The sequence below is a fragment of the Labeo rohita genome, unplaced genomic scaffold (assembly GCF_022985175.1).
Source record: "Labeo rohita strain BAU-BD-2019 unplaced genomic scaffold, IGBB_LRoh.1.0 scaffold_556, whole genome shotgun sequence".
NCBI lineage: Eukaryota > Metazoa > Chordata > Actinopteri > Cypriniformes > Cyprinidae > Labeo > Labeo rohita.
The window spans coordinates 32427-52273 of record NW_026129479.1 but is presented as its reverse complement, the minus strand read 5'-3'; the positions used below and the strand labels follow the sequence as shown (position 1 = coordinate 52273).

The 19847-nt window shown below is 36.7% G+C and overlaps 1 protein-coding gene and 2 pseudogenes across 1 annotated transcript; 1 reads left to right on the top strand and 2 right to left on the bottom strand.

Annotated features, from left to right (window-relative positions):
- Positions 1-1000: 1000 nt before the first annotated feature.
- Positions 1001-2072, bottom strand: LOC127161133 (SLAM family member 5-like; annotated as a pseudogene).
- Positions 2073-9555: 7483 nt separating this feature from the next.
- On the top strand, positions 9556-13959 carry LOC127161134 (carcinoembryonic antigen-related cell adhesion molecule 1-like). The gene is made up of 5 exons (XM_051103783.1): positions 9556-9866; positions 10586-10921; positions 12957-13304; positions 13588-13701; positions 13794-13959. The coding sequence occupies exons 1-5, from the start codon at positions 9815-9817 to the stop codon at positions 13823-13825; spliced, it is 882 nt and encodes a 293-aa protein (XP_050959740.1). The 5' UTR covers positions 9556-9814; the 3' UTR covers positions 13826-13959.
- Positions 13960-15255: 1296 nt separating this feature from the next.
- LOC127161132 (SLAM family member 9-like) lies at positions 15256-18849 on the bottom strand (annotated as a pseudogene).
- Between the last annotated feature and the right edge of the window lie 998 nt (positions 18850-19847).

Genomic DNA, 19847 nt, shown 5'->3' with positions numbered 1-19847 from the left:
TGAATTCATAGTTTGTTATTGTTACGTCCCTTATGTTTTATTTGTCTTTGTTCTGTTTTGGGAAGTGTTGTATGTGTGTTTCTGTGCAGGTTGACGTCTGATTGGTTCCTGTCCTTTAACTCGTGCCCCGCCCTGCTTGATCAGCTGACTTCCTGCTACCTATAAAGATCTCCTCATCACTTCCTGCTTCAGCTTTGTGCTCATTTGCTATGTTACACCTCATTGCTCTGTTGCTTAATAAGTTATTAGTGAGACTGAGATTCTGTGTGTGTTCGTTTCGAGTGTTTCCTGTGAGAGATTGTTATTTGTTCGTGCCTTTGCCAACTGTTTGTAATTTTGACTACCGTCTGTTTGACCCTGATTTTGGATTGCCCCTGTTTGGACTTGGTTACTGATTGTAAATATTGTATATAGTATTCTTGGGGAGGTAGGAAGACCGACGCCATTTTTGTTGGAACCTTTTGTTGATTGTTTTTTTGTATAGGGAGTTAGGGAAGTTTTGTTGTATTTTCTTTTCTTTTCTTTTGTAAATAGGGAATTTAGAGGGTTTAAATATTAGTTGCTTTTGTTTGTTATTTTGGCCTGGTCAGCTCCTGAAGTCAATTCCCCCACTTATATTTGTAAAAATCATTGTTTTTTTTTTCATTAAACTATTGTTTATTTGCCATCAGACTCCTAACAGTTATCATCATGTCACTGCCTCAGTAAAAAATATAGATCTCTATGATTCATAGATGTCTCTTTCTCTACAAATCTTTGTTGGTAAGACAAATATTTTTATTATAATATTTTACAAGCATATGCAGTGTATCTAACTACAAATAAAAATGTTTATATTTCAAAGCAACAACATAAATTAATAACATAAATTACCATTTTATGATGAAGTTCAAAGGCACTGGAAAGAAAAGTTTGTTGAGCAATCATTAAACAATTAGACCGCAGATGTTTTTATCTTTACAGATTTACAGATCTCCTTTCAGCCTCTAGCAGATCTGACGTCATTGACCAGAAGTACAACAGCAGCCGCAGCAGCCACGCCCATCAGAACAGTGACGACCAATCGGATCACAGGTTCAATAGTATCACAGCCACTGATTTCTGGAAGAAGAAAAAATACCTTTGAGAGTTGTGATGTTCAACAAGCTGACTTCAAAAAATTTTAAAAATACAGATTATACAAAAAGATCTCAGTAAATTGCACCTGTTTAGAAAGCATATTCATAGTTTCTTGCATCCAAAGCTTTCAGTTTTGGTAAAATCTACAAATTAATTCAGTGACTAAACACATATCAGTGCTGCTGTACCTGAACATGTGTGACAGAGTTCACTGATGTCCAGATGTTGAGTCTGGTTGCTAATGGGATTGTTGATCACACAGCTGTAGGTGTTTTTATCCTGATATTCCACCTCCAGAGGTAGAGAGAGACTGATGCTGAGATCAGACACACTGATGCTGGACAATAAACTGTTTCCTTTGTACCAGGAGAGACTCACATCACTCACATTCACCACTGAACACAACAATGAACAATTCTGCTGTGATGATGATGATGATGATGATGAACATTGTGAAGAGTTACTGCTGATGACAGGAACAGGCAGACGAGCTGAAAACATGAGAGAATAAAGAACAGATCAGAATCAAGTGTTTATTGCAGCATCAGTCAGTGAGTGTCTTGTCACATAAACCAACAATCCTGATCTTTACATTTACAAAAGATTAATCATTTAGGACAATCACAAAGCTTTACTAAATAAATCAGGTGAAACAAATGTTTAACTCACCATGGACAGTAAGACTGAAATTCTTGCTCGCACTGTTGGACTGAAGTTTATAAACTCCAGCATGTTTAGTTGTGATGTTTGTGATGGTCAGAGATCCAGTCTGATGATCCAGCTTCAGTCTGTCTCTGAATCTCCCATCAGGAACATCATCATATACAGTGATGCTGCCGTCCATTACATCAATTTCAGCTATTAAAGTGTTTTCAGTTCCAAACCTCCACAGAATCAGATCATTATCCATCATTTCAGTAAAACGAGTTTAGAGTGACTGAATCTCCCTCCATCACTGACAATGACTTCACTTTGTCAAACAGAATAGTTTGTCACAGATTAAATCTTTAACATCACTCAATCCCTTACATAATTAAATCAGTGATTTATTACATGGTAGCAGAACAGAAGCAACTGAAGCCATAAAAACACATTTCAAACTCACCAATTAGATGCCACAAACTGAACAAAACTAATTTGAGAAGCATCTTCTTCAGCGGTTCACTTAAATCTGAATATCGGAGAAACACATCTGAGCTGATGCCGTATGTGTTCGCGGCCTTTTCTCAACAAGTCTGAACCTCAGACACAGTTTATTTGCACACAACTATTTCCTTAAACACAGTAAGTCATGAAAATGATCAATCTCATTATATTTTCAAATAAATATGTCCTGCTCCCGTATGAAAACTAATAATTTGGCTTCTGACTCTTAATTGACTGTTGGTTTCTTTTTTTTTAACTCTAAATATGTTTTATATGGAACAGAAGTCTGAATGCTAGTTCATTTTAATTGGAAATAAAATGAAGAAATGCTTCAACCACAAACTACTGAGAGATGCACTGACCGCATACATCTAATAATAAACACGCTGATGCAGAAGCTGTTTGTCCACCAACAGATCAAACCACATTAGATGAAGACAAATCAGACCAGAGTAGGTTTAACTTTGACTCAAACAGAGCTGCTCACATTGCATTCAATGAATCACATTTATTTTTCCCCCAGTGTTGCCAAAATGCATTTCATTGTAGTCTTTGCTTTTAAAGTCTGGAGCTTAAAAAAAAAAACACATCTGCAATACCACAAAAGTCTGACGAACAGTGGACAAACAGTAAATTGGGGGAAAAAAATGGAAAAACTGGTTGTTTTCAATCGATTTTACATTGATCGGGGCTCTAGGAAAATACGTATCATTTGGAAAATACACTGACTGATACATGTTTGTATGAATGTACAAATATATGATACATACACTCAACCACATCTAGGACACACATGTAGGATGTTAGTAGGGGTTGAGCTAGCAGTGGTATAATCCTTTTAGTGGCTGTTCTTTAGAAACCCACCAGATGGCGCCATTTATGATTCTGTGAATTTTTTTTTTTTTTTTTTTTCCAAGAGAATGGTGTAGTGGTCTATACACAATGTAAACATTGTATAGTTTTCTTAATATGCTATTTACAAATAAGTGCAAATAACGATTATAATGTTATTTATCCTAACCAGACATTTGTGGGTGGAGTTAGTGTAACAAGGCGCCCTCTTAAGGGCACTTAAGGCCAAAAGCACTCACACTCATATGCTGTCACAGCTACAAATCCTATGTGTGACAAATATCCTCATATAGCAACTTACAGTCAATACAGATTTTAAATAACATTTCAGTAGCTATAATATTAATATATGCTATTATCGATTTGTAAATTAATTTTCACATTTGATTTAGTTCCTTTTAATGTATTGGTCAAATGGGTTAGCAACATGGTATGAATCGGCTCACGATTCAGTTTAAATTAATCAAGAATCGTTTGAAGCTGGTTCTTACACGCTAAATCGGTTTCCCTTGGATTTTTTACTGTGTGATCTATGTATAGCAACATCTGCAACATTATCTGTCAGAAGTAGATGCGCTATTGTTCCAGTTGTGTATTTTTCTTTTTTCTTCCCTCAACAGTCAACAGTCACATGACATCAAGGCTCAGGTGACACAATAAACGCCTACAAATTGCTGAAACAACCGCAACTGTAAAAGGTGCATTTTAAGACATTTTCAGACCTCTGCCATTAGACTAAAAGGCTACATTGAATAAAATGCCTTTTTTTTTTTTTTTGAGGAAGACTTTTCTGTATCCTTTTTGTCTACGGCCATTTCACTTGATGCCTGTATAAGAATATCACAACAATGAATCATAACATTGTATTTATTCTTAAAATCACTCACAGACATTGGCAGAAAAAACAGGGTGTTCTTTATTAAAAACAAAGGTTTGATGTTTAGAATAATTATTTTCTAGAAACAACTCCACCTCCTCTTGCTTGAGCTAGAAATAACTACTGAAGCTATCAGAGCTTATCAGCAGGATCACAGCTTGAGTATATAAGGTCATGATGCTTATGCAAACAAAGTCTATATTTTCATATTTAACTGTTTGATTTGAGACCTTTCAGAATTGATGGGTTTAGTATTTTAGTAATAAAGCTGTTTTGTGTAAAGCGGAAGTCAAACTGTTAGCATCATAAGGGCAGGAATGGAAAAACACTCTTCAACCACACACTTATCAAACATCAAGATTTACATTCGCAAACTGACCACAACCCACCAGTAATAGACAATGCTCACGCAAAAGATGTTTTTTCCACCAAACAGATCAAAACAATTTTTAAATGATCAGAAAACAAAGTGTTTGTTGTTGTGTTTGAACATTTTTTAAAAGACAAACAAAAATGTCAACAATAAAATGTTCTAATGAGTCACAAGATTTAGATAATCTGTTAGAAGTCATCAGAATTACAAGGCAAAGCCTTTTCATTAGTCCATCTCTAAATGTCATGCTTCAGACCCTTCAGAATTATTCTGCTGTGTGTCTGATGGGATTTCCTGAATTATATTAGTAAAAGCATTCACAAGGGCTGGCTCTGGAGTTTAGAAAAAAGGTTTAAGTTTGATCATCAACTCATGAAAACAGAATCATACACAACGTCATCCTCTTCCCCATGATGTTCCACTTTTATCTTCTGTAAAAACAAAATGTAATAATTAAAAAAAAAAAAAAAAAAATATATATATATATATATATATATATATATATAGTTGTATAATACATCTACGATGCTAATATACACCCATTTCTAATGGATGAAGCCTTGGCCTGGAAGAGAGGTCGTCAGGTGGTCTCCAGCCTTCACTGGGTGTTTCGACCCTTAACCACAACACCCTCCAGTTGGCGGGTCAGCAGTGACTGGCCAGGTCACTGCCCCTCTCCACCAGGCTTCCAGCTTATGCCCTCTCTCTTATGCCAGAGCCAACAGGAGGCTCTCTCTGCCGCTTCTCCCAGCCTACGAACGGCTGCTTTCCTCAAGTGGCCTCTCAGTCCAACCTTTGTCATCAGATTCCACGCAGATTGGGCTGGGAATCCTCGACAACCAACTTCCACAGTCATCAGCCATGTTGTCCACCCCTTGTCCCGGCAGTCTTGGACAAGTTGCTGGTATTTACCATTTTTTCTCTCTGCAGCTTCCTCACAGCCCTCCTCCCACGGTACCGTCAGCTCCACCAGGATGATCCTCTTTCCCTCTAAAGACCACATAATAATGTCAGGCCTTAGAGTTGTGGATAGTACTGCCTCAGGGAAGTGGAGTCTCCTCCCGAGGTCAACCTCCATCTCCCATCCCTGGGCTGACTGCAGGAGATTCTGTCTGGCTTGGCTGTGGACGATAGGTCTTTGGCCCTCTTTCACAAAGGTGATGGTACTCAGCAGTGGTCTTACTTTGGCTGGTCGTCTCTTCCCCCTTTCCTTCTCCAGGATGTCCGCGAGCACTGCCAACACCTTATCATGGCGCCACCTGTACCTCCCCTGTGTCAATGCGATCTTACACCCAGACAGAATATGCGCCATTGTTCCTTTCCCACCACATAACCTGCACAATGGGTCCTCCCTCCTCCCCCACCTGTGCAAGTTAACTGGGGTTGGTAAGGTGTCATACACTGCTCTGAGTAGAAAGGATATACGGAAGGGCTCCAGCCGCCACAGTTCGCTCCATGTGATTGTTCTCTTAGGGAGGTTCCACCTCGTCCATACGCCTTGAGTTACGAGCTCGATGGATTTTGCTCTTCTCCCTTCTTCCTCTTTGGTCCTAAGAGAACATTCCGCCAGGTCAATTGCAGTGCTGGCGGCCCACTTACGGCCAGATCTTGTTCTGACCCCTGCTTCCCTGGTGAGTTGGTCTCGAGAGTCCCTATATATCAGGGACAGTCTGCACTTGGCGACTTTAAACTCCTCCACCACTGATGACAGGGGAAGCTGGAGCTGGCCTGATCTTATGTAAAGCCCCAAGGATGTAAAGCTTGGGGGTATTCCCAACCATCTTCTAAGGTGCTTGTTGAACTTCCTCTCCATCTCTTCAACAGTTGATAGGAGCACCTCATATACAGTGAGAAGCCACATGAGTCTCGGAAGCAGGCCGTGTTGGTATATCCAGCACTTATATTTTCCAGGCAGGCCAGACTTATCATATATACATATATATATATATATATATATATATATTTTTTTTTTTTTTTCCTAAGGCATGTTTATATAAAATACTTTAATGTCCTAATTGAATTATGGCCTAATCCTAGCTTAATCCAAACCCTGTCTGTGAAACGAGGGTTTTTTCGTTTTTTTAACCTGTCTGCTATTGTTGTTTGACCCTGCCTGTACGACCATGTCTTTGTCTCGTCCCAATAAAAGCTCGCAAGTGGATCCGCTCGCCTCTCGTCCGTTTCTCCCTGTGACAGCTATAATGCTTTTTAAAAGCAGTAGGTAGCACTTGTCTTCTTGACCAGTTTTTCTGTGTTTTCTGCAGATGCAGAGGATCTCAAATCCAGCTACAATCAACAGAGATCCAACAATTGCAGCAGAAATCAACACTATCAGAGAGACTGGAGGGTGAGAAGACGATTGTGCTGCAACATCTAAAGAGAGGCAGTAATGTAATTATAAAAGTGATTGTGTCCATCAAATCTATAAAAAGCACAGAGATCAGGTTAGTAAATAACCACTAATATCAGCACTGCTGTACCTGGACATCGTTGACAGAGGTGAGTTATGCTGAGATGTGTGGTCTGGTTGCTGATGGGATTGTTGATCACACAGCTGTAGGTGTTTTTATCCTGATATTCCACCTCCAGAGGTAGAGAGAGACTGATGCTGAGATCAGACACACTGATGCTGGACAATAAACTGTTTCCTTTGTACCAGGAGAGAGTCACATCACTCACATTCACCACTGAACACAACAATGAACAATATGATGATGATGATGATGATGAACATTGTGAAGAGTTACTGCTGATGACAGGAACATGTAGACGAGCTGAAAACATGGGAGAATAAACAGAAAGCTGGTAATTCTAATCAACAATCTTCAATATTTAGTGTATCTGTAATCTCAAACTATAAAATGGGTGAACTTTTCAGTATGTATTGTAAATAATAAAATAAGAATATGTGAAGGACAGGACATAATATCTCTACTCACCATAGACAGAAACACTGAATATTTTTAATGATTTTTTTGCTGCAGCTACCTCTAGTTGATAAACTCCAGCATGTTCAGTTGCCGTATTTATGATGGTCAGAGATCCAGTTTGTTTATCCAGTTTCAGTCTGTCTCTGAATCTCCCATCAGGACCATCATATGTGGAGAAGATTCCATCCTCTATACTGACTTGAGCTATCAGAGAGTTTTCAGCTCCAAATTTCCACAGTATGTAATCTTCACGTATTTCAGTAACTTCAGTGTTTAGAGTGACAGAATGTCCCTCCATCACTGATAATGACTTGCTGAACACACCTTTAGAAGAAAAAGAAACATATTTTTTTATGGATTAAGGTCTCTGTTGTTTATAAATCACCACATCAGCTCTAGTTTGTAACCTTGAGTTGTGAACTGAAGAACAGCAGCAGAAACAAATAAGATATGGTGTTTTATAAGATGTAGAGTACAATATATTTGTACAGTCACACAAGTTACAGCATGAACATGCTAGTTTAATTTTTGCCTCTGACTTTTATTTACTCATTTTATAAATAGGACATTTTTATATCTGAGATATTTAGATAAAAAAAATAAGCTCACCAAATCTCACTCACTTCCCTAACTTTTGGACCAAAGATTTTCCATGACATTTTTTATGATTAACTAAAGTATTTTTTTAAAATAATTTTGTAGTTATGGCCATCCTCTGTGCAGCAGCCATTTGAAACCCACAAAAAATACCTGATATTTGAAAGCAACTCAGGATTTCTGAGCATCCATACATTTTCATTTATTTTAGAAACTTGCAAAATAAATCACGAAAAATAATGAAAATTTCTAAACATTTTGTGAAACGCTACATTTGTGGAACTCCCAAATGGAATTATTTTTTGGAAAAAAAAAAAAAAAAGACCTGAATTTAAATGAGATGATGTCTCACAAAAATAGACAAATTTAAACAGTAGCAGTGACTTGTTGCTTTGAAATGGATAAAAATGAAGGCATAAAATGCTTTTATAACTTACCAGTCAGACACCGCCAGTACAAACACAACAAAACAAACATATAAAACATCATCTTTGTCTGAACTAGTACCGCTATCCAACAAAAGCACTCTGTTAATCTGATATGTGAATCTGAATCCGCCCCCAGAGTCTGACCCTCCTATATATCATCCTCACACTTTTTGAACATGTTGTGTATATTTAGATGGTATTTAATGGTATGGTATTTTCATGTCTACATTAATGTTCTAATAAGACTTTAATACATTCTTAATTTCTTATAATTTAACATTGATTAAATGATATATGATAGTTTTTGAAAGCTAATTGCCTGTGTATGTTAAACAAGTAAGCAGAAGAACATTGGATCTCCCTGAATATAATGATAACAGTGGTAACTGGTTATAAAATAGCTGCTTAATAATAATTTGATTATTAAAACAACAACAACAACAAAGGCTAAAACCGGCCTCCCTCTCACATCATTACACTACCACACTAGCACTTTAGCTTCTGAGTCAAACTGAAACCTGTTGTGGTCTGATTTCTACAGAAATAATGTTGTTTGATCTGTTTGGTGAACAAACAACTTGTGCATGTAGTGAAGAGGTCTGGACTTTTTCTTTTTGTCTATATGAAACATATAACCTCCAATTACAAAAGAGCCACAATAAAATAACTTCATGCAGAAAGCTGAAAAAACTGTCCCAAATGGGATCATACTTTTTAATTAATACACTTATTTGTTTTCTTTTAAGGAGAAAAAAAAAAAATAAATCAAGGACAATCTTTCATTAACCAGATCAATGCAATCTGGCGGCGAAAATTCGGAATTTCTAAATGTTTCGAAACCAAGATTCGATACAGTTTGATCCGAGTTCTGAACCACTGAATCGAAACAAAAGATTCATAAGTTTAACAAAGTTTTTCGAAAGCTCCCATGACTGCCGGGGTTCTTACGATTTGTGCTAACCTGTCAGATTTTGCTATCTCCCATTCAAACAGATGATAGCATAATTCCACAGCGAAAAATGCTACCTATCAGATTTTGCTTTCAGCATGATATTAATGTTGTGTGTGGCTTTGTTAATGTGTACACCTTCCCCAACCCTAAACCTATTACAGTATGAAAAATACAGTGTTGGTAGCATAACCTGATAGGTAGCATTATTTGTTAAAACACCGGATGTTTACACCGAATGTTCACACAAAAGCTAAATGTTGTCACTGGAAGCGAAAATATGACCGTTGCAAATCATTTTTACTTTGTATCAGTTCTCACTTGGGACGAAGAGGATTAATGTTAAGGATCAGTTCTTCATAAAACAGCATCAGTTTACCTCCTGTGCAGACAGCATCATCACTGATTATAATGGGCTCTATTGTCATTTGTTACGTGTAGACACGGTGTTACTTTCACTTTAACTTTAACTTGGCGTCATTTTGGAAGAGTCAGGCACGTCTGTTTGAGTCTACACTGGATTTTTTCTAAAAACTGGTGAAAATGAAGTTTCCGTTTATACTGCTGTCAGTCTGCTTGTTTTTTCCGGATCATGGTAAGCCTATACAATCAGTTTTCCGATCGATAAACCGAACGAAGTTTTGACGCAGTTTTATTGTGTGCCAGATCTAATTGCTTTGTATTTGACGGAAGTTTATTATATTATGTATGTCATGTATATTAGTATATTATGTATATTATATTATTATAGTATATTATGTTTTTTTTTTTTTTACTTAGCTCGAATTCTGTGAGTTTGTGTACGGTGAAAGATTTAGCCTACAAACTGTTTTTCGGCCGACGAACGACTTGGTTTGTGTCAGCTCTCACTTTACACTAGGCACACTTATTTCTTATTTTTGTTTTAATTCCAGGATGAATTAAAGTGAAATGTGTTTGTGATAATTTTGCGGGTGCGGGAACAACAAGACCATTTTCAGATCGTAAAAAAAAAAAAAAAAAAAAAAAAGTATACTCCTGGCAAAACTATTGAAAATGGTCCTGTAAATGATCAGGTCAAATGACGTGGTATAAAATTGTCTCCTCCATATCTTGAGATAAAAATGTATGTTTTTGTCGATGTGGATAATATTATAGCGTCAAAAAAATAAAAGTGTGAATGGTATTATATATTATGAAATGGGCATTCAAGCTGTAAAAATGAATATTAAAAAATGAATTTTTTATTTATATTATTTGAGTCTTATGGCAGTTTAAAATGGCATATTTTATATTTTTCCCATCATCCCAAAAATTTTTCTTCTTCTTCTTCAGGTGGGTCTGCCATTGAGATAGATGGAGTGTCTGTGTTTGTGATGGAGGGAGATTCAGTCACTCTACTCACTGGTATTAAGAAAAACCAAGAAAACAGAATCAGATGGTACTGTAATGACACTCGCATCGCTCAAATCAGTGGGGATCCCAGTAAGACCTGTACAAATGTTCAGTGTAATGAAGGTACTGAGAGATTCAGAGACAGACTGAAGCTGGATCATCAGACTGGATCTCTGACCATCACAAACATCACATCCACAGACTCTGGAGTTTATCAACTGAAGCTCTTCAGCAGCAACAGCATCAGTGAAAAGACCTTCAGTGTATCTGTCCATGGTCAGTAATTTGACAAATGTTTGAATTAAGGTTTATGCATGTTTAAAAAGCTTTTAAAGCAGTAGGAATTAGGGAATTATCTTTAGCTGTAGCTATATCAGGGCTGTGTTTCCCAAAAGCTAAGCAAAAGTAAGTAATCCTAAGTTGATCGTAGCACCATTGTTTTCAATAGGTCTGCGATGTACTTAGGCTTATGATGCTTTTGGGAAATGCAGTCCAGAACAGTATACATTAAATCAAAATTGTCTTTCTGTTGGTAAGTTAATAGATTTATAGTTAGTGGTAGAATAGCAACAAGCAAAAAAGTGCATTACTGTAATAAAATCCCATCTTGTGCGCACAATCAAACCCTGATAGCAAATGTACATCACAGAGATCTATTTGACGTCCGTATTTACATTTGGAAGATAGAGTTCACTGCAATACGTCTATAGGACTTTTCCTATCAGATGTCAAATAGACATCTATTATATGTCTTTAAGACTTCTGTCAGATGTTTGTACATGGCAAATGCTTTCCAGATCAAGCAGTCTTTAACAGACATCTTACAGACATACTTCAGATAGCACACGTATCTGCAAGATGTCTGTTAAAGATCACTTGATCTGGAAAGCATCTGCTTTGTACAAACATCTAACAGACATCTGTAAGATACAATCTAAATCATAAACATCTGAAAGACATCTACTGTAATAGATGTCTATTTGACATCTGATAGGAAATGTCCCACTGACGTACTGCAGATGAGCACACACTCTAAAAAATACATCTTGCAGATGCAAATGCAGATGTCAAATAGATGTCTCCAAGATGCAAGTGTGCTATCAGGGACGTGTGCTATCTGGGAATAAAGGTTGCTGTACAAACTGAAGGTCAATAAAAAACCTACTTGCAACCTGATCTCATGACGAAAACGTACCTTTTTTGAAAAGTTTTTTGCAAGAAGTGAAATACCTACCAATAGCTATGTATCACTGCCGTTTCCCACAGAAATGTCCACTACAGAAATGTCCACTAGAGGCGGTAAAACAGCAAGTACTTGTAATCGATTTCATACACAGTTATGATAACAGCTCCATATGATTAAAGCCTTGTTCTGTAGCTCAGCCAGCATGGAAATGGACTTAGGATGCAGAATCCTAGGGTATGAATCCTTTGAAAAACATGACTCATGATGAAAAAGCTGAAAGATGAGAGATTGAAAACAAGCTAAAATGGCATGATTGCGACATTCACTTTTGTTCATACTGTCAGGTAGGTTTAGGTGAAGTGCAGATGGTATGTTATTTTAAAACATCATGGAGCATTAAGGCCATTTCACACGGGATGTGGCAGTCGTGAGTGTCTAGTTCATTTTCAATGGGAGACGTGGAAAGCGGCAAACTGCGGGTGGTTTCGCTGGCGGAGTGCAAGTGGTGCTCGTGCACCCAAAATTCGGCCCTTCCACAAGCACGGCAGTTCGTGGCTGGTGCTGCCAAAGATAAAAATATTTTATATTTTTGTGAGCGGCAGTGGCAGCCACGTTGTCTTTAACCAATCAGTGAAGGGATTATTAACAACTAATCATAGAACATTTAACTGAAGAAACATATAACAGACAGTTTTGATTGAAGGAGAAGAGAATGAGATGATTTTTGACAGAGCTTAAAAATGAAGGAGAAGATTGTTTTTTTATGCTTCAAAAACAACAAAGTATATCAGAGGACTTTTCATTAAGACCAATAACTAATCAAACAGGATGACACAAATGGGCATTCCGTTACCCCAGAATTTTTATTTAGTTTTTAGTAAATACAAATGTGACCTTGACAGTTGTAACTATTGCAACATCCACCCCAAAACCACTGCATCGCGAACACCGCCTCAACAGCACAAAACGCTTCCACTACAAGAGAAGATGGCAGCCGCGTGAAAGGGCCTTCAAAGTTATAGCTTTACTCAGTGGACATTTCTGTTGGACACTGCAGTGATATGTAGCTATTGTTATGTATTTCACATCCTAAAATGGTTTCTAGCATTTTGGTTTGCACTTCAGGTGTTTCTGCTGCTGAACGAGAGAAGATGAAAAGAAAGTCAGTGAAGGAGGGAGAATCTGTTACTTTAGATCCTGGTGTAATAAAACAACCAAATCATGTAATGACGTGGTATTTTAATGACGCTCTCATCGCTGAAATCACTGGAGATCCCAACAAGACCTGCACAGATTTTCATTGTCATGAGAGATTCAGAGACAGACTGCAGCTGGATCATCAGTCTGGATCTCTGACCATCAGGAGCATCAGAATCACAGACTCTGGAGTTTATGAACTTAAGATCAGCAGCAGCCTCCTTCGTCGCCGCCGCAGCATCAGCCGTGTAAAGAGCTTTGATGTTACTGTCATCAGTAAGTGTAATTTCATCATTCAGGCATTTGGCATTTATACAGTGGAATATAAAGAAATGTTTTGTTAGATTTCTTGATGACTTGATACTGAATCAATGGTAATTTTGATGTCACTGAATGAAATAGTGTTTTACTTTAAACCTATTCTGGTTCACATTTACTCTCTCAGATCTTATTATATCTCCTACTGTTTGTTATAGATCAGTCTGACTCATGCATACATTAATTAATTAATTCATTCATTTATTCCTTCACATTAATGATGGCCTCTCTTTTGTTCCAGATTCAGGTCTGTCTCCAGGTACTGTAGCTGGACTATCTGTTATTGTTCTTCTTATGGTGACTGCAGCTATAGCTGTTGGTGTGATTTTCTATCGCCGCGAGAGCTCCAGAGATGGCAAGTATTGCCTACCAATACAACAGTGAGAGGAAAACATCATCTTTATTGTGCAAAATTTGTTATTTAATTGTGTGTGATTTATTTTTCAGGTCACGTGAGTGTGCCAACCCAACAGGATTAGATGGGCAGTCCCTACTGAAGCATTATTCCCACTGATCCATCTTTCCCAAAAATACCTAACGATAAATAACTTTTAAAATCACCTGTTACTGGAAGTTTACACAGCTCTGTTACAGTTGCAGGCTTTTAAGATGTAAAAAAATTAATCCAAGTAAAGTCATGTCAGAATATGATATTGAACATGAAGCAATTGACCAGTACTTTCCAGACATTACTACAGCTCCTTAAATGCTACATTTATCTGATGACAGTCTCTTTGATGCATACTTGTTTTTCCTGTTATTCATGTTGTTTCAATGACATTTTTTGGAATTCTACCATATTGTTTTCCACTTGTTGATTACAGCCTTCACATGTATTCCATGACACATCTAATGTTTTGCAAATATTTTTGCACCCTTTTCCTGATTGGTACAGTACTTACATTTTCACAACAAGATCCCAAACACATCCTTTGTAAGTTCTTTGCAGGCTATTGTTTTATTAGTAAGATGCAACCAAGAATATATTGAGAAAAAAGTTGTTGTTAGCTTATTTGTTTGTTTAATTCAGGGTTAATCAACATCACTTACTATTATAACTGGAGGATTTTAAAATTTTTAGTAAGAGTTTGAATTTAATTGGTTAATTTACAAACATCCTTCATATGTTAGGGTGTGCACACTTATGCAACCAGGTAATTTTATTAGTTTTTTTTTTTTTTTTTTTTTTTTTTGTTTTTTTTTTTTTTTTTTTTTTTTGTTCACTACATACATTTTTATACTTAATTAAAGGTGGAAAAGATCTGACATAATCTGCAATTTTAACAGTTTAGCTGTGTAATGGGCAAATCATTCTTCTTATTAATACACTACTTGTTCAACTTCTGTTGTGGAATATGTTGAAATGTGCCTTCAACTGTGGTTTTCCAGTCATTTTGCTTCTGGAGATTTTCTTTTTACTGAAAATGGTAATTAATGTTATAACAATGTAGCAATGTGTAGCACAGATTTTGTATTTTGATGATACATTTTCCAAAATGTTGTCTTAAATCCCTAAAAAAAAAAAAAAAAAAAAAAAAAAAACTGAGTCTGCACTAGACTTGGAAGCCAGCCGTTGTCACTGCTGCACTGTTTTTTCTTATAATAAACTTGTAATAATATTGTATTAGTAGGTGCCCTTTGTTTACATTGTCTTTGTGGTTTTACAATAAACTTGGCAAATGCTGTAAATGTGTTATAATTGAAGTTGAATAATATAATAATATTTTTCATTAATCATCTGGCACAGACCAAATGAGTTGGCACCCCTTTAACTTTTTAATTTTAATTTTTATTTATTTTTTCTGCAAAACAAAATGTAAATAGTGCACAGCAACATGAATTATTTAAAAACACATGCTTGACAGAAATATAAATAAAAATAAAGGCATAAAATAAAAAAATAAAAGAATAAAATGAAGTTATAAAAAATACTTTGGCCACCAGATGGCCTTAACATACATCATATTGAGGAAAGCTTTGGTAAGCAATTCTTTGTTTTGCATCACTAACAATACCTGTAGACCACATTCTCTTTTGAATGCCTTATTTCTTTTCTCATATAGTGTACATGCATGTTATTTAATACATTTGCACCCACACATTGAAGCTCTTGTTGATTTTATAATACTTTAACTTGAATTTAAATCCTTGAATATATATTGTCGCATCAATAGATCAAAATGCCAGATCTGTTCTCTCCTTTTAGCCACTTGTAGATCTGATGTCATAAACCACAACAGCCGCAGTAGCCACACCCACCAGAGCAGAGAGGACCAATCGGATCACAGCTTCGGTAGAACCACAACATTGGACATGGACTTCTAAAATAAAAAGTCAGCAATGAGGACAGTGATTTTCTACAAGACCACTTAAGTCTCTGTCAGGAATTTATAATTAAATTGATAATTTCAATGTAATTATACAAATGTTCTGATATACAAAAATTTGAGGGACTTATTTGGGCTTTATGATACATAACTATGAACTTTCATTGTATGAAAAAATAATAATAATAATAATAATAATAATCATATTAACCGCATATTTCAGCACTGCCATACCTGCACATGTGTGACAGAGTTCACTGATGTCCAGATGTTGAGTCTGGTTGCTGATGGGATTGTTGATCACACAGCTGTAGGTGTTTTTATCCTGATATTCCACCTCCAGAGGTAGAGAGAGACTGATGCTGAGATCAGACACACTGATGCTGGACAATAAACTGTTTCCTTTGTACCAGGAGAGAGTCACATCACTCACATTCAACACTGAACACACCAATGAACAATTCTGCTGTGATGATGATGATGATGAACATTGTGAAGAGTTACTGCTGATGACAGGAACAGGCAGATGAGCTGAAAACATGAAATAAGAAAAGTGCTGAATACAGTTTTTTTTTTTGTTTGTTTGTTTGTTTTTTTTTTTTTTTGCAGCATCAGTCAGTCAGTGAGTGTGTCGTCACATACTGACAATCCTAATTTTACATTTATTCATAAGAACAACATTCATATTCATTATGATCATGGACTTGAATTTTGGACAATTTCAAAGCTTTACTAAATAAATGCGCTGAAACTAATATTTAACTCACCACAGACAGTGAGACTAAATCTCTTGTTTACACTGTTGGTCTGTAGTTTATAGAGTCCAGCGTGTTCAGTTGTGATGTTTGTGAAGAGATTCAGTTTGATCATCCAGCTTCAGTCTGTCTCTGAATCTCCCATAAACAACATCATCATTTACAGTGATGCTGCCGCCCATTAAATCAATTTCAACTATTAAAGTGCTCTCAGTTCCAAACCTCCACAGAATCACACAATGATCCATCATAAGGTCAGAGTCTAAAGTGACTGAATCTCCCTCCATCACTAACATTGATTTCACTTCATCTGCATCAACAAATACACCTGAAGAACAGTTTGTCACATATTAAAACTTTAAAATTACTTGATGTCTTACATAATTTAATCAGTAAATTCTTACATGGTATCAGAACAGAAGTAACTGAAGTAATAACAATACATTTCAAACTCACCAAGCAGATGCCACAAACTAATCAAAACTAATTTGAGAAACATTTTCTTCATGGGTTCACTTAAATCACATAACAGAGTCTGAAACACATCTGAACTGATGCTGTATGTGTTTGTGGTCTTTCTTCAACAAGACTGAAACTCCGTCGCAGTTTATTCTCATGTGATCATTTCCTTTAACACAGAACGTCAGTTATTATAATATATATAAATAAATATATTTTTTAAGGAACAGCAGTCCGAATGTTTGGTTCATGTGAACTGATGAGAAAAAGAAGAAATGCTTCGCCCACAAATTACTGACACACTGATCTCATTCATCTAATAATAGACATGATAATGCAGGAGCTGTTTGTCCACCAACAGATGAAACTACAGTATGACTCAAACTGAGCAGGCTAGAAACGGGGCCCTGCATATTTGCTCACATTAGATCACCCTTGAGGTTCCGTTCTTTATTGTAATGCTTCCTGCTGCACAATGGTGCCCCATACTTGTGTCCAGTGTTTGTACATTTTTCATGTACATGTTATAATGACTTTCTTTCATGTTGTAGACCATGAAATAGCAACTGTGGGCTATATGCTGAAATCATGCATAGAAATGTCCGAGTGATGTAGTGTGTCTTAGACTTGTCATAATTTTACCCCACACAGTGTGCTTATGGTATTCACATTTAGGTTATAAGAGTATTAGGGTAGGTTGTACACTAGGTGGTGTTTTGGGGTAATTTTTACTGTGCAATAGCATACACTCTTCAAAAGCTTCTAAACTCCAAATTCAAAACTTTAAAATACAATATTTTTAGTTATTTTAACTACAAATTTAAATGAAATTGAAAAAAGATAATAACATTAAAAATGAAATTATACCTTTACACACCTTTTTACATTTGTCAACCAAAAATGTAGAGCATACGTGCAGTGCATTATGTGCTTTGTTAGTATTGATTGCCTGTGTGGAAAGTAACTGCAAATGCACCCTCTACTTGGGTCCTTCTCAAAAATGAGTAAACGGCATTTAAAACAGTAAATATATAATATAGGCTGTTGTTCAATACCTGAATCAAATAATACACGCCCCGAAGTCCCAATCTAAATCAATGATTCATGAAACCAGCAACAAAGTCTCATAAATCAAATGATTCGCGAACCCCACTCCGAAATCCCGGTCTAAATCAACTGATTCGCAAACCCTCTCCAAAGTTTCAGTCTTAATCAAATGATTCGCGATCTGCACGAAGTCTCGATGTGAATTAGATGATTACCGAACCCGCACCAAGCCCTTTTGAGGCCGTTGTGTGCCCTCAATACACACTTCTGTCGTGCCTGCACCAGGTCAAGCTCTGCACCAGATTTCTACCTGATAGTCAAAGCAGCATTACTTCACAAAAGTGAAGTAACAGAAGAAGACTGTGAGCATTCAGGTGCCATTTGGGACAGGGCCCCGAAGTCCCGTAAATCAGATGATTCGCAAAGCCGCTTTGAAGTTTCGATCTAAATAAAAAGATTTGTGATTTGTAAATATAAATAAATAAATCTATATAAGACCCAATCTGAATCGAATGATTTGCAAACCTGCACCAAAGTACCGTTAATAAAAAAATCGTAAACCTGCTCCGAAGTTTCCATCTCAAATTATTTGTGATCCGTGCTACGAACTAAATCAAGTAATTTGTGAACCCATACCAAAGTCCCGATCTAAATCAAATTTTTCCTGTATGAGCAGGCATGGTCATTTGTACATTTTATGAGTCTGGCTTCCGGTTTCACCCAGCTATTTTTATCTTTACAAAACAGCTAGTTTTGCAGCATAATTTTGCAAAATGGTGTTACCATATTTTTTAAATGCATATCTTAATTATGAGCACACTGGTTTGTAGTGCAAACAGTTTTACCATTTACTGCACATTGATATTCTTGTCATTATTTCCCTATAGCGGCTAATGAACTGGAAGTCTCACCCATAGGCTTTGTGGGATATTCTGTGTGCAGTTGGGTGGTTGGAACTCAGCTGGCCCAATTCTTTGGTTAGAAAGAACTGCAGCTACTCCAGAGTGAACATGTCCAATCTCAATGTTTATTGGTTTGTGTGGATATGTACTGTATATGTGCTCGTTATAATAGTTATTACTATGAATTACGCTATGATATGACGCACTCTGAACCACATCTACAATAATAATAAATATTTTTACTTACGGAGTTACTTACAGCATACCACACAAGGAAAAAACACTCTGTATCACTCTGCTTATGCTGGATGCTGCCGAACTGAAAACTTTTTGAGCATGCACCAGACAAGTCTGGACAAGTACAACTTGTGCATGCATGAGGCAGGGAATTTTGTACAGGCTTACTTTCTGCATTGAGGAATAAGGTAGATAAGGAAACATGCAGTTGATAGTTGGCAGTTGATTGCGACTAGTGTACTAGTGTTGCATGTGCTACGTTTGATTTTGCGAACATTTACTGGGAGTTTTTTTTATTGTAATGTCATTTTATAAATGTTAATTAAAGTTATTAGAGTTATTAGAGTTATTAACACACCAGGTTTTTCAAGCTAAGCTTGCTGGGACTTTATGCCTCCCTCTGTAATTGGATCCTGGCCTTTTCAACAGGAAGACCTCAGCCAGTCCATGTCAGCTGCAATGTCAGCACTACCACACTGAGCACAAGGGCCCCACAAGACTCCGCAATGAGAAGTTCAGTTGAAAACCATGCCATCAAGTTTGCTGTTGACACAACTGTGGAAAAGCCTCATCAGCAACAACAATGAAATGCCCCACCAAGAGGAAGTGTCGCAACTGCTGTTTTCCAAGGACTGTTCACCAGATTGTTTATCTTGTTCCTCATTTATAAAGTGTGTATATGGTTAAATCCACACCAATGCTCATATTTGTAAAAACTGACTTTGACATGGAAAAGTGCTTCACGTCAGGGTCTGAGCAGACGTATACACTTTT